The 13,365-nt window shown below is 42.7% G+C and overlaps 1 protein-coding gene across 1 annotated transcript in view; it reads right to left on the reverse strand.

The window, feature by feature from the left end:
- antxr2 (ANTXR cell adhesion molecule 2) overlaps nt 1-13,103 on the reverse strand; it is a 208,971-nt gene extending 195,868 nt beyond the window's left edge. The window contains exons 1-3 of the mRNA XM_033023964.1: nt 12,484-13,103; nt 12,093-12,164; nt 11,777-11,848 (exon numbers count right to left, since the gene is read on the reverse strand). Of these exons, the coding sequence (XP_032879855.1) occupies nt 11,777-11,848; nt 12,093-12,164; nt 12,484-12,722 (383 nt within the window). The 5' untranslated portion in view covers nt 12,723-13,103. The remainder of the gene's footprint in view (nt 1-11,776; nt 11,849-12,092; nt 12,165-12,483) is intronic.
- Nucleotides 13,104-13,365: the final 262 nt, after the last annotated feature.

Genomic DNA, 13,365 nt, shown 5'->3' on the forward strand with positions numbered 1-13,365 from the left:
AGTAAAATAAATAAGTTTCAATAAATTAAAAATATATATATCATGCAAAAACAAAGCCCGAGTCCCTAGTGCAATCAAGGCAGTTGGTAGTTTGCAGTTTAGTTGGAGTACACAGCGTTCAATAGCTGATGGTTGTTGGGAGGAATCTGTTCCTGAACCTGGTCGTCATAGTTTTTAGGCACCTCCTGTTCAGTTTATTGTCCTGCACCTTCTTCCTGATGGCAGGAGTGAAATATAAGCCTAGCCAGGGTGGTGTGGGTCCTTGGTGATGTTAGCGACCTTTTTGAGGCAGTGTCTCCTCTAATTCCCTTCCACGGTGGAGGAGGTCAGTACCTGTGATGGACTAGGCAGTGTTCACCACTTTTTGTAATCTCCTTTTTCCCTGAGCGTTTGAGTTGCCAAAGCAGGCCGTGAACAAGGAAATGGAGATACGGGTTTACAAAAGAAGACACTGAGTGCTGGAGTAGGTCAGCAGGTCAGGCAAGAACACGGATAGATGGTTTCAGGTCAGGACCCTGTCTGAAGAAAATTCCCGCCCTGAAACATCACCTATCCATGTTATCCCAAAATGCTGCCTAACCCACAGTTACTCCAGCACTATGTGTCTTCCTGAGTCGTTTGTGTGGTGGTGCACTCCTCCCACTGCTTACAGAGGGCTTACACTGATACATGAACCCAAGGTTTCCATCAATGCCTCTTCCTTCCACAACATCAAAATCATCCTCAAGAAGGATCAAGAAACCCCACAACCTGGGTCAGGCCCTCTGCTTGCTGCTACTATCAAGCAGGAGGCACTGGAATGTAAAATCACAAATTGAGGAACAGCTACTTTCCTACAACCATCAGGTTCTTGTACTGATCAGCACAACCCTAACCTACTTTGTCAACTGAATGTCGCAGACTATCTCTTACACTACCATGGACTTGATTTCTTGTTGTCTTTTTGCACTCTTCTTTGGATAGTCTTTTTCTTTTTGCTGCCTTGGATAATTTATGCACAATGTATGCTTTTGTGCATTGTCCGAGTCAGTCTGCCTGCGATGCTACTGCAAGCAACATGCTCATTGTACCTGTACCTAACACATATTTGTGCATATACCAAGAAACACTTGATTAACTGTATAGCACACCAAATGGTATACATATACCTAACAATTGAGTTCTTTATTTAATATTACGATAATATAACCTGAATTAATCCATCTATCTATCTATCTATTATTATATAAAAGTCTGTGGCTGCCGCCTGCCGTCCGTCCGCCGGTTGCCTTTCTTCCTTTTGATTCGTTCCATCGTGTGATGTCACAATGCCCAATGTTCACATATGTCCAATCGGAATGGATCCATTTACATATGCCTTTGCAGGAGCCCCAGCCCATGGTGAACGTTCCATTGTGTGATGTCACAATGCCCAATGCTCAAAGACATTCTTGCCATAGAGGGAGTACAGAGAAGGTTCACCAGACTGATTCCTGAAATGTCAGGACTTTCATATGAAGAAATACTGGATAGACTCGGCTAGTACTCGCTAGATTTTAGAAGATTGAGGGGGGATCTTATAGAAACCGATGTTGGGGAAGTCCAGAACAAGGGGTCACAGTTTAAGGATAAGGGGGAAATCTTCTAGGACCGAGATGAGAAAAACATTTTTCACACAGAGAGTGGTGAATCTCTGGAATTCACTGCCACAGAAGGTAGTTGAGGCCTGTTCATTGGCTATATTTAAGAGGGTGTTAAATGTGGCCCTTGTGGCTAAAGGGATCAGGGGGTGTGGAGAGAAGGCAGGTACAGGATACTGAGTTGGATGATCAGCCATGATCATATTGACTGGAGGTGCAGGCTCGAAGGGCCGAATGGCCTACTCCTGCACCTAATTTCTATGTTTCTAAGTTTCCCTCTTTGCACCCCTCTCCCTCTCCCACCCATCCCTCTCTCTCCCACCCCCTTTCACTATCTACCCTATCCCCTTCCCTCTCTCCCCCCGCCCCCTTCCCCCTACCCCTCTGTCCCTCTTCCATCACTCCCCCTACCCCTCCCTCCCCACTCTTCCACTTCTCTCCCTCACCCACCCCTTTCCCTCCCCCCCCCCTCTCTCTCGCCCCCTCCCTTCCCCTCCCTCCCCTCTCCCCCCCACCCCTTCCCCTACCCCTCTGACCCTCCCCACTCTTCCACCTCTCCCCCCTCCCACTATCCCTCCCCACTCTTTCCCCTCCCTCCACACTCTCCCCTCCCTCCACACTCTTACCCCTCCCTCCTCCTCTCCGTCCCCATCCCTCCCCCCCACATCTCTCTCCCCTCCCCATCCCTCTCTCCTCCTCCCTCTCTTCCACTTCACTTCTCTCCCACTTCCCCCTCCACTCTCCCTCCCCACTCTTTCCCCTCTCTCCACCAACCCTCTCCCCTTCCCCCCCTCCTCCCCTCCCTCCCCATCCCCCCCTCACCCACATCTCTCTCCCCATCCCCCTCTCTCACCCCCTACCCCGCTCTCCTTTCCCTCCCAAATCTGTCCCGTTTCATCCTCCTCCTCTCCCCTCCCTCCCCTCTTCTCACCCCCCCTCCCCCCACCTGTGTGTTTGGGGAGTGGTTAATGTGAGTGTGATGCCTCACCCCCCCCCCCCCCCCCCCCCGCAAACGCTGTTGGGGAAACAGGCCCAACGGATCTGCACTTGGTCTAGTATCATATAATTCTTTTTAAGCTTGAAAGGGTGCAGAAAAGATTTACAAAGATCTTGCAAGGACTCAAGTGCTTGAGTGATAGAGAGAGGTTGTGCAGGCTAGGGAACGCGGGAGGATGAGGGGTGGTCTTCTAGGTTTGCAGGATCATGAAGGGAATAGATCGGGTAAATGCACAGAGTCTTTTACCCAGAGTACAGGAATCAGGAACCAGAGGACACATTGGTTCAAGGTGAGGGGGAAAGATTTAATAGGAACCCGAAGGGCAACTTTTTTTCCTACACAAAGGTAGGTGTATGGATCGAGCTGCCAGAGGAGGTAATTGAGGCAGGTACTATCACAACGAGTAAGAAACATTTAGTCAGGTACATGGATAGGATAGGTTTGGAGGGATTATGGGTCAAACACATGCAGGTGGACTAATGTAGCATGTAGGTTGACATGGCCAAGTTGGGTCGACGGACCTGTTTCAATGCTGTGTGACTGTAAATTAACTAACCAAACTTACAAGAATCCACACAATACTATAGATCTTCGATTGCAAGTCAACCTAGGCAATGACAATGAATTATTTCTCAGACATGGTTAAAAAGCAATGTTTTTCTTTTTACATCTCTCTCTTTTATAAACATTTGCCTCTAACTGTGTATTTGGTTAAATGTATCTTATCTATTTAGATAGGAAAATGTGTATTACATCAACCATGATAAATGTTAAAATAATATTCACGTCATCTACCTTTAATTACCTTAGCTCTGAGATCAGATCAATTTTCTTGATATTCAATAGAGAACATTTTCAAATACAAAAATATTTAACGAAATTAGTGCCTATTTTGAACAATGTTGTCAAAATGTGGTTTGTCAATGATAAACAATCATATTCTAACTCAGTTACTAAAAAGCACTCAAATCAGTTGTGGCTTTGTTTAATAAATTATTTATAAAGCTCACAATCTAACTGAATAAAGTCCTGGTCAAAACAAAGCAAAGCCTAATTTGCCATTGTTTTCATTGGTTTCCCATTCCCCAATCTACCACATTGAAGATTTTGCTCCTGTTTTCAATTTACACCAACAATTGCTGAACCAGAGACTTGCAATCTTTTTCCTGTGGACTCTTGCACAATGTAATTTTTTTTCTAGAATAGTCACTTCAGAAATAAACGCAAAAGACTTCAGAATTAATGGTGTTGATATCATTTGTAATACTGCTGCCAAAAGCAACGCATTGCAAAGAAAAGCAACATTTATCTGTTTTGTAGTAAATGCCTACTATTTTCTGTGTGCTTAAGCAAAGCAAGAATTTCATTGTCCTATACAGGGACACATGACAATAAACTCACTTGAACTTGAACTTGCAAATTTTCAATCAAATGCTCCAGAAACAAATTTAATGTTTTTAGGCATCACGTCATAGTGTTCTCTGTGTGTGTGTGTGTGTGTGTGTGTGTGTGTGTCTGTGTCTGTGTCTGTGTCTGTGTCTGTGTCTGTGTCTGTGTCTGTGTCTGTGTCTGTGTCTGTGTCTGTGTCTGTCTGTGTCTGTGTGTGTGTGTGTGTCTGTCTGTCTGTGTGTCTGTCTGTGTGTCTGTCTGTCTGTGTGTCTGTCTGTGTGTCTGTCTGTGTGTCTGTCTGTGTGTCTGTCTGTGTGTCTGTCTGTGTGTCTGTCTGTGTCTGTGTCTGTGTCTGTGTCTGTGTCTGTGTGTGTGTGTGTGTGTCTGTGTCTGTGTGTGTGTGTGTGTGTCTGTCTGTCTGTGTGTCTGTCTGTGTGTCTGTCTGTGTGTCTGTCTGTGTGTCTGTCTGTGTGTCTGTCTGTGTGTCTGTCTGTGTGTCTGTCTGTGTGTCTGTCTGTGTGTGTGTCTGTGTCTGTGTGTGTGTGTGTGTGTGTGCTCTTTGTTGTGTTCGTGGTGGTTGCAGTGGGCGACAGAGAATGTAAAATAAATCAGATTTGTAATTTGTCTTTACATCAGCTGTGAAATTTAAATCCAATTTTACAGAATTTGTACAGCAACCAGCCTTGATAATAAATGCAACAAATACCCATAAAGATAAATACCCAACGGTTGTAAAAACCCATCAGATGAAATCTGTCATCCTGATGAATCAAGCCTACATCTAACCCCAGTCCCAGAGTAGGTGGCCCAACAAGCCACTCGGTTGTCCCATTATCAATGTTTTTAAAGAGTGGAGCGTTTAGCGACGGCAAACATTACTGGCCCTGCCAGAGGCCCCAGATCCCAATAAAATGAATAAAGAAACATCCCTACCTTGATTAATCTACACCCATTGCTCCATTTGCAGCCTCATGTATCCTGAACACTTCTCTCCCCACCCCGCACATGCTTACCCTATCCCCATCAATTCACATTCACTACAATGTCCCACATTTACTCCTCCTCACTATTATCCTACATGCTGATGTTGTTAAGACTTTAGACGTTAGCGATACAGTGGAAACAGGCCTTCAGGCCGACCAGCGATCACCCCCTACACCAGCACTATCTTACACATTAGGGACAATTTACAGAAGCCAGTTAACCTACGAACTGTAGTCGGCCTTTGGCATGAGGGGGGAAATCGGAGAAAACCCACGCAGCCACAGTATACAATCTCCATTCAGACAACACCCGCAGTCACGATCAAACTCAGGTCTCTGGCGCTGTAAGGCTGCAACTCTACGCTGCACCACCGTGCCGCTCAAGCTAGAAAGGGCGCATAGAAGATTTACGAGGACTCGAGCTATATGGAGAGGTTGAGCAGGCTGGGACTCTATTCCATGGAATGCATTCCTGTATGACTATGACTAAACCACACATAACTACCCCCACCACCACTAATCTACCTCTCCCCAAGCTCACTCACCACTCGCCCCATTACAACTAACCCATATTCACTGACATTTAACACATTCCTACGGACATACATGGATACTGCCTAACTTGCTGCGTTCCTCCGGTGGTTTGTTAATTGCTCAGCATATACTGAGATGGTTGGAGCATTATTCTGCCCGCCCGATTGAATATTTGAAATGGCAAGGAATCTAACTGTAACTCTGGAACTTGTAAAAGTCCAGGAGAGCCTGATAACCCCTCCTTTCTATGTAGGAGTCTGGCAACAATCTTGTTGCACAGGGTTACTGGGTCAACTGGGTGCTGCCAAAGTTTTACTCCCAATGTTCCAACCAGAGATATTCCGTGTGTTGCCTGAGAGCAAGCGGAGTTACTCCCATACAGACTCCCGTGCTGAAACGGAGAAGCTGCTTTCCACAAGGAGCAGATCACTGTTTAGTCAGAACAGAGAGATGCCACCACTGCTGTTCTTGAAGAACCTAAACATCTCTGTAGAATAAAGAACTGACTGCGGGAAGAAATCTGAGAATGCAGGAAGCAGACTGCTGGGATGGGAAGCTTGATCCACAATGACGGGAGTGCAATCTGGATTGCAGCAGGTCAGAACACCACTGCCCACCCAGCCTACCGGTTATAGATTTTAGAGATACAGCATGGAAACAGGCCCTTTCAGCCCAGTCCGTGACGACCATCCATTCACACTGGTTCTATGTTATCCCACGTTCTCTATGTTATCCCACGTTCCCACACTCCCTACCCACTGGGGGCAATTTTACAGTGGCCCAAATAACCTGCAAGCCCGCACATCTTCAAGGTGTGGGAAGGAACTTGAGCACCCGGAAGTAACCCACGCAGTCACATGGAGAACGTGCAAACTCCACACAGACAGGCTCGTATGTGAGTCTCTGGCTGTCACATTGTTCAGGGTGCCTCATTGTTAGGCAATACTTTCTATAATCAATGATCCAGACTATATTTCACATGGTGAAACTGCAGTCTGAACCAAGGCCAGGGTCTTCTTATTAGCATTTGTTTGGTCATCTTCCAAGCTAAAAGCAACAGTACACCATCAGTCTGGCAGCACCCACAGCACCAGGCACTACATCATGGTGATTCAGTAAAAACTTGTTACACACCACGTTAAACCAGCACTACTTGATCAAGTTTCCAGGCAGTTAAAATTACCTCAACATGCTTTGCATTTTTCATACCATAATCCAATTGGTATGCCTTGAAATACTGGGATGAATCTCAACATAGGCAATGGAGAATATGGTACAGATCTATTAAGTAAAGTTAAAAGATGGGGGAAAAAATCAATCTAATGCCATTCCCCAGCTGCGCTGGACAAGGTGGAACCAAGCAGCCTTCTCGGGCCACTGCACTCTACAGAGTGAGAAAGGCCCCGGTGAGCTCTCAGCGATGGGAGAAGACGTGGAGAAAGCGGGAGGAGAGGTGGAGAAAGGGGGAGGTGGGGTAAGAGAGAGAGGGGGAGGAGGGGGAAGAGAGAGGGAGAAGGAGAGAAAGGGGAGAGAGCAAGAGAATGGGGAGGAGGGGGAATAGAGGGTAACAAAGGGTCTGCATGAAATTTAGGACATAGAGGGATGAGGGTAGTTTCAATAGCAGTGTCTCAAACTAACTGCTATGTTCAGTAGACATTATATTGCTTAAATATGTAAATATTTATATGTGGCCCACCATCCACTCACAGACATGGGTCCTGGCCCCTATGCAGAAAAAGGTTGCCGACCCCCTGGTCTAAAGAAAGGTCCCAACCCAAAACACCTCTCCATTTTCTCCTGAGATACTGCCTCACCCGCTGAGTTACTCCAGTATTTTGTATCTATCATTAGTCAATTTTCCTTTTTGGTCTATAACTGGTCCCATTTTGAGACCCCTTTACTTCACGTGAGAAGTTATTATCAGTGATATTAAAAATGTGGTGTGTAAAATGTTTCATTTCCTTTCAATGGCTTTTTGTTCCACACAATCCAATCTTTCTTCATTTTTCTTTCTGTGCCTGATTTGACTCAAATTTGCCCTCCTCTCAATCTTCCTTTTCCTCAATTCAGAAATCTCTTTGATTTAAGAAAACACACTGTTACAAATGCATTTTAATGTGGATATAAGGAAATAATGAACTTTGGAAGAGACAGCAGAGAAAGGCAGTAGAATCTAAATGCTGCTACTTGGCAGGGAGGCATGAGTTGGTTGGTTGGCCAAGGTTGGTTAATCTTTGAAGTTGGCAGGCTGCGTTCAGAAGGCAATTAAGAATATAGGATAATTGGCTACTACGTGGAGGCTACCAATAAAGAAAACAAAGAAGCTGTACAAAATTGTTATAAACAGCTGGTTAGGCCTCAGGCAGAGAATGCTGTATATGTTCTGGACACCAGATTTCAGGAAAAGCGTCAAAGCCCTGGCAAGGTTACAGAGATTGACTATGATAAACCCACGGTGAGTGGAGAGATTGGACAAACTAAAATTGTTCTTCCCAGCTGAGAAGGGGAAACCAATTATTCAAAATTCTAGTGTTTTCTACATTTGAAGATGGAGCATAATTTCTTCAAAATCAAGATTGCACAACCTGAAAGCTGCTTTGAAAAATAAAAACCCCACAAAGCTTTTCAAAAGACAATAAGACACCTACTTGAGTAGGTGTTATTTACAGAGTAAAGGTGAAACATGGACTGACACAGATATGGTACAGCAAAGGGCTTTCTGTTGCACTGCAAAATTGTACAATCCTATTAAATTGTTATAGGTCTCACTATCAACGGAGATCTGATAGTCTAGCCATGTGATTATGTCCCCCGTGTGAACAAAAAGTTTAGGGGGGCAGAATGTTTTTTAATGTGGTACCCACAAAATCTAATCAAATTTATTTAAGTAAATTTATGTTTATCCCATCTAACTACCAGAAATGCAAAACGAGTGCTTGAATGAATTGTTGTTACAGCACAGAAGATGGCACTGAAATGTTCAACTTTCTAACACTTGAACTTGGCAAATTTGCAAAATCCACAGAATTTCTATCTCAATAGATCCATCTTAGGGAATAGACCAATACAGACACTATGGGGCAAGTGTGCTATAAATGTAATGGCTGTTATATAAACTTTATGACTATTCCTCAAAGCGTAATCATAATACATCCCATGTCCTCCAAACCAATCAGTGCACTCAGTTACACCCAAGCCACTGGGATTGCTTTAAATTCGATTTTTTAAATTATCACATTCTTGGAATGTTTTTACATGATACACATGTGCAAAAATGCACAAATGCACTTGCATATATGTTGTACAAAAGTGTATTCTACACTTATAATTCACATTATCCAGGAAATTGAAACTACTGTAAACAACGTCTGTCAAAAATAGCTACGGCAGTCATAAAAAATGTATTATTTAACACAGTGAAGCTTGTTTTCAAAATGCCATGCTGCCATAGTACTTTCAATACATCAAAACCTTGCAGACAGTTAACTTAACTACATTATTTTCTCAGCCAATGGAAAGATGGAATAGAATTTCAAATAGCTTAACCATTAGGAAATGAATGGAAATCTGTCATAACCAAGTAGGCACTATTGCCTACAGCAAATGCATACCTTAAAAATACATTTAATTAATTTTGTGTAGTTTAACGTTGTTGATGAAGATTTATCACTATACACATGAAAAATGTGAAACCACAAGACAAACTGTTTGGCTTTGAAGTCATAGATCTTGCTGATTATGTCAAGAATCATAAAAGACTTTAACTTCCCTCAATATTATTTGTCTATACAAACATAATAAAAACAAGTATGCATTGAAAGGTTCAGTCACATGCATATATGTTAGTTTGTTCCCCATAGAACACATCTTAAAAAAGTAATTCTTAATTTCCAAAACTTATTGTTCATGACCCAAATTATGCAAGCACAAGCATGTGCAATTCTTTTAAAAAGGGTGACTTAATTATCATTGACCTTTCAATGGTTAAATTGCACCAGGATATATCTATACTGCTACCAATCTTTCTCCCTCTACCTAATTAACAGTCCATCTTCCATAATATTTAGGCTCACAGTTAATGCATTATGGGAATAAACCTTTCATACCCAATTCCTTCCTAAACTTAAATTGTAACGGTTTTATCCATAGTGCATGGGAAATAATGCATTGAAACACTCAGCACATAACACTGTTTAATGTGCATATCATCATTATCACATAAATAATGCAGAAATTTTGTTGAGGAAGACATATGGTGCAAATTACACCTCATCAAAATTTGTGCCAGTCCATCATTAGCTTTGCAACAACCAGCTAATCTGCAGGATGAACAGAAAATTATTCCATCTCCCTCATCTCCACCCCAGAGCCACTTTCACAGCAACTTCGAGTTATTGAACTGCAGTACGCAGAGAAGGCTTGGCTGTGTGCTTAATCGGAGGCCAAGCTCCAAGTCATTCTTGGCTCATACACTGAATTGTATAAGAGACTGAGTGGGTATTAGATTAAACATCTTAACTCTTCAACGTGTTTTGTAAACTTGCTGCATTTCCTCTTGGCAATCACCATGCAAAGTTACGTCTATGAATTGTATATACAAATATAGTAGTATATACAAATGTAACAATGTTAAAGTTGTCAAAGATGTTCAACCAGTGATCCAGCCCTTAAAGAGAACCATTGGAAATGCAAAAACTAATTCCTTCAGATACACTCAAATATTAAAAAAACTTTTCTATAATGTTTTTTCTTACTTTTCATTTGTCTGTCTTTTTCTCTCATTGAAAACGCTCCCTCCCACACTTTATACTTAACTAATTTGACCTTAATTCAGCCTATTTTCTGCCCAATTGTTTTTGATCTTTCTTGATCCTTTAATCTCATTTGGATGAAATGGACAGTTTTCTCTGTCAATTCATCCCCAGTGCCCAATTGATTCTATTTTATATCCTTATACCTCAATGATTTAAATTTTCAGCACATCGCCCTGAAGGATATCATTTGTTAGACCTGGCCATTCAGGTCTATTACCTAATACACTATTTCCTGGAGTACAAAAATCATACTTATTTTCCTCGGCAGCCCCTCAATATGTTCAGAGGTGGTTTCTGAGATTTAATATGGGATCCATGGGTTCCATCTCAGATGAGACAGGGTATCTTTTTGCCATCTCTGTGGATTTCTACGTGGCACTGACAACAAGACTCAAGGCTGTCAGTGCCCTCTACATGCTTTTGCTCATTTACTGGCAGAGCTTCACAAAAGTTGTTGAAAATGTTATGTTTTCTAAGGAGGCTTTGGGAGCATCCCTGAACAGTTTTACCAGCTATTTTGATAATCTCATGGCAAGATAGAGGTCAGGTAGTCTGTTTTGGGAGTCTGGTATTTGCAAGACAATAACGTGGTCAAGTCAAGACAACTATGTAATTAAGAGTATCAATACCTGGAGTATAAGCCTGGGAGAGGATACTAACATAGATTTACTTGTGCCAATGGATTTGAAGACATTTGTGGAGAGAGTACATCTCTATTTATGTCTGCGCTGCTTTGGTTTGCCTGCTGTAGGTGGCCCCGTGTTTATCCAAGGTAAACAGGAGACCAGGTATCACTGCAGGCCAGCACACCATGACAATGCCATGATCTGAGGTCGTAGTCATTGCATTCTTTTTCTGGAATGACTGAACTGTGCTGATGCGTGGGAGAATCAACCAGACCGGACCAAAAGGTGGGATTAATATAGGATTAGTGTAAATAGCTGGTTAATGATAGGTGTGGACTCAGTGAGCCAAAGGGCCTGTTTCAATGCTGCATCTCCCTATGATGCTTATGTCTAACAATCAAACCTTAGTATTCTAAATCTGATAATAATTCCAGGACTTCTGCATTTGATCAGCAAGTGTGGAAGTTTAGAACTTAATGCCATTTTTAAAATCGAGATTGCATTCAGAATTGTTGGCACTGACCAGTGAGATCGGCCCGAAGGTAACTTCTGAATACATTTCATCTCACGTAATTTACAGGAAAGTCATCATTTAAAAAAATACATAGAATTGTATTTTGTTTATGGAGGGATTAGGTAGGACAGAAACAAGATGTAATTTGGATAAAATTGGAGTGGAGGCAACATATTTGAGAACTTTGGATGAATGTTCAAGAATAAATAAGGATGACAGTATGTTTTGGGGGAGGTTTGATAACAACAGTTTAGTTGATGCATTTCCGCTTAGAATGAAAACAAAGCAATTGACACAGACCTGTCACCGGTGAGAGGCATCTTCACATCAGCTCGGGATGAAAACACGATGAAAGATAATCTCATTTGGGGACTGCAAGAAAAAACCGATACAAAATGCATTAATCCTCAATAAGCAACACCTGATGTATGACACAAATTTCAAATTTCACTTTTTTATCTAAATTTCAAACTTTATTTCGCATTTGGCCCGTGAAAGATGATTCCGTTTCTGTTGCCTCTTACTTCCCCCATGTGGCGACGAACTGAGTTAAACAAAACTTTTCTCCATGCACTAACTGCGCCAAAGTTTGTGGAGTAGATTTGCTGAACATTACCTGACAAATCGATGGACCAGTGTTTCCACAAATTCATAGATTTCACCCCAGTTGTCAGAAACACTCCCGGATCTGCAAAATAACAGACAATCAGCTCGATCAAGACAGCAAAATCAACTATTTATAATTATGCAGTTATAACTCTCTCTCCCCTCCCCCCCACTTTCTTGCTCCTATTTAATGACCAGAAAATACTTTTAAAAGTTTATTTAGAATAACGTTTCTCCTGCGGTTGGACAAGTAGCACAGTTCTTGCTCATTTTGCCTGTTTATTTCCCCATTTACTACCGCACGTGGTCTATCAATGCCCACAATTCATTTCATCTCTCTACTTGAGCTGGCAGCTGCGGTTTAAACAAACCCCAAACCCGACCCACTCGCTGAATGTTACCTGTCAAGTACAAAGTACAGATCAAACGCCCCGTGACACGACTTCTCTTCACTTTGCACCACTCGTGGATCGTTCATGATCAGAAACACTGCTACAAAGAGTATGAAATCCCAGCGCCTGGGGCAAGGACTCCTGCAAACAGCAACAGCCCGCCGCCGCTTCATTATCGTGCAATTAAACGTTGTAAAGCCCCAAAGCACAGATTCCAGGAACTCAGAGCGAGATCCTCCAGCAAACATTAAACAGTCACCATCGGATTCCTAGAACGAATCCACACGATCGCCCGACAGGAGCGAAAAACAAAGCGACTTGGTTAAACTGCACATTGCGTCAGTACAGGAGATGGCTTGGCCGCTTGCCACAGTCGCTCGTTCACTTCCAAGCTGAAACTTCCCAAAGGAGGTCGGCGTTCCGGCGGGGGATGAACTTGTGCAGCCCGGCCTCTGTGGCGTTTGCGTGCACAAAGCAGACCACGGAGCAGCGGGTATAACTGGCGCTGGCGTTGTATTCAGAGCGCCTGTTGGGAGTGGGTTGTCTCAGCTGGGTGTGTCGGAGGCGTCCCTCAGCGGGACAGCTGCTGCGCCCTGAGCGAGGTTATTGCTGCACAGCCACAACTCATCTTTGCAAGTGGTGGCGTGATATCATTTCCTGCTCTTTTTCACATCGTTATCAATCAATGTGGGGTTTTTTCCCCCTGTTGTTTAGTCCACAGAGAAGACACGCCAAAACTTGCAAATAAGTATTGAAAATGGATTTCTATATCACATTTTAGTTTCTACATTACAGTTAAGCAAGGCTTTGTTATTACTCTTTTTGAACTTAAACTACTATTTCAATATTTTATAATAAATTCATTAAATATTATTATTAAGATTATAATAA

This window comes from Amblyraja radiata, chromosome 1, assembly GCF_010909765.2.
Source record: "Amblyraja radiata isolate CabotCenter1 chromosome 1, sAmbRad1.1.pri, whole genome shotgun sequence".
NCBI lineage: Eukaryota > Metazoa > Chordata > Chondrichthyes > Rajiformes > Rajidae > Amblyraja > Amblyraja radiata.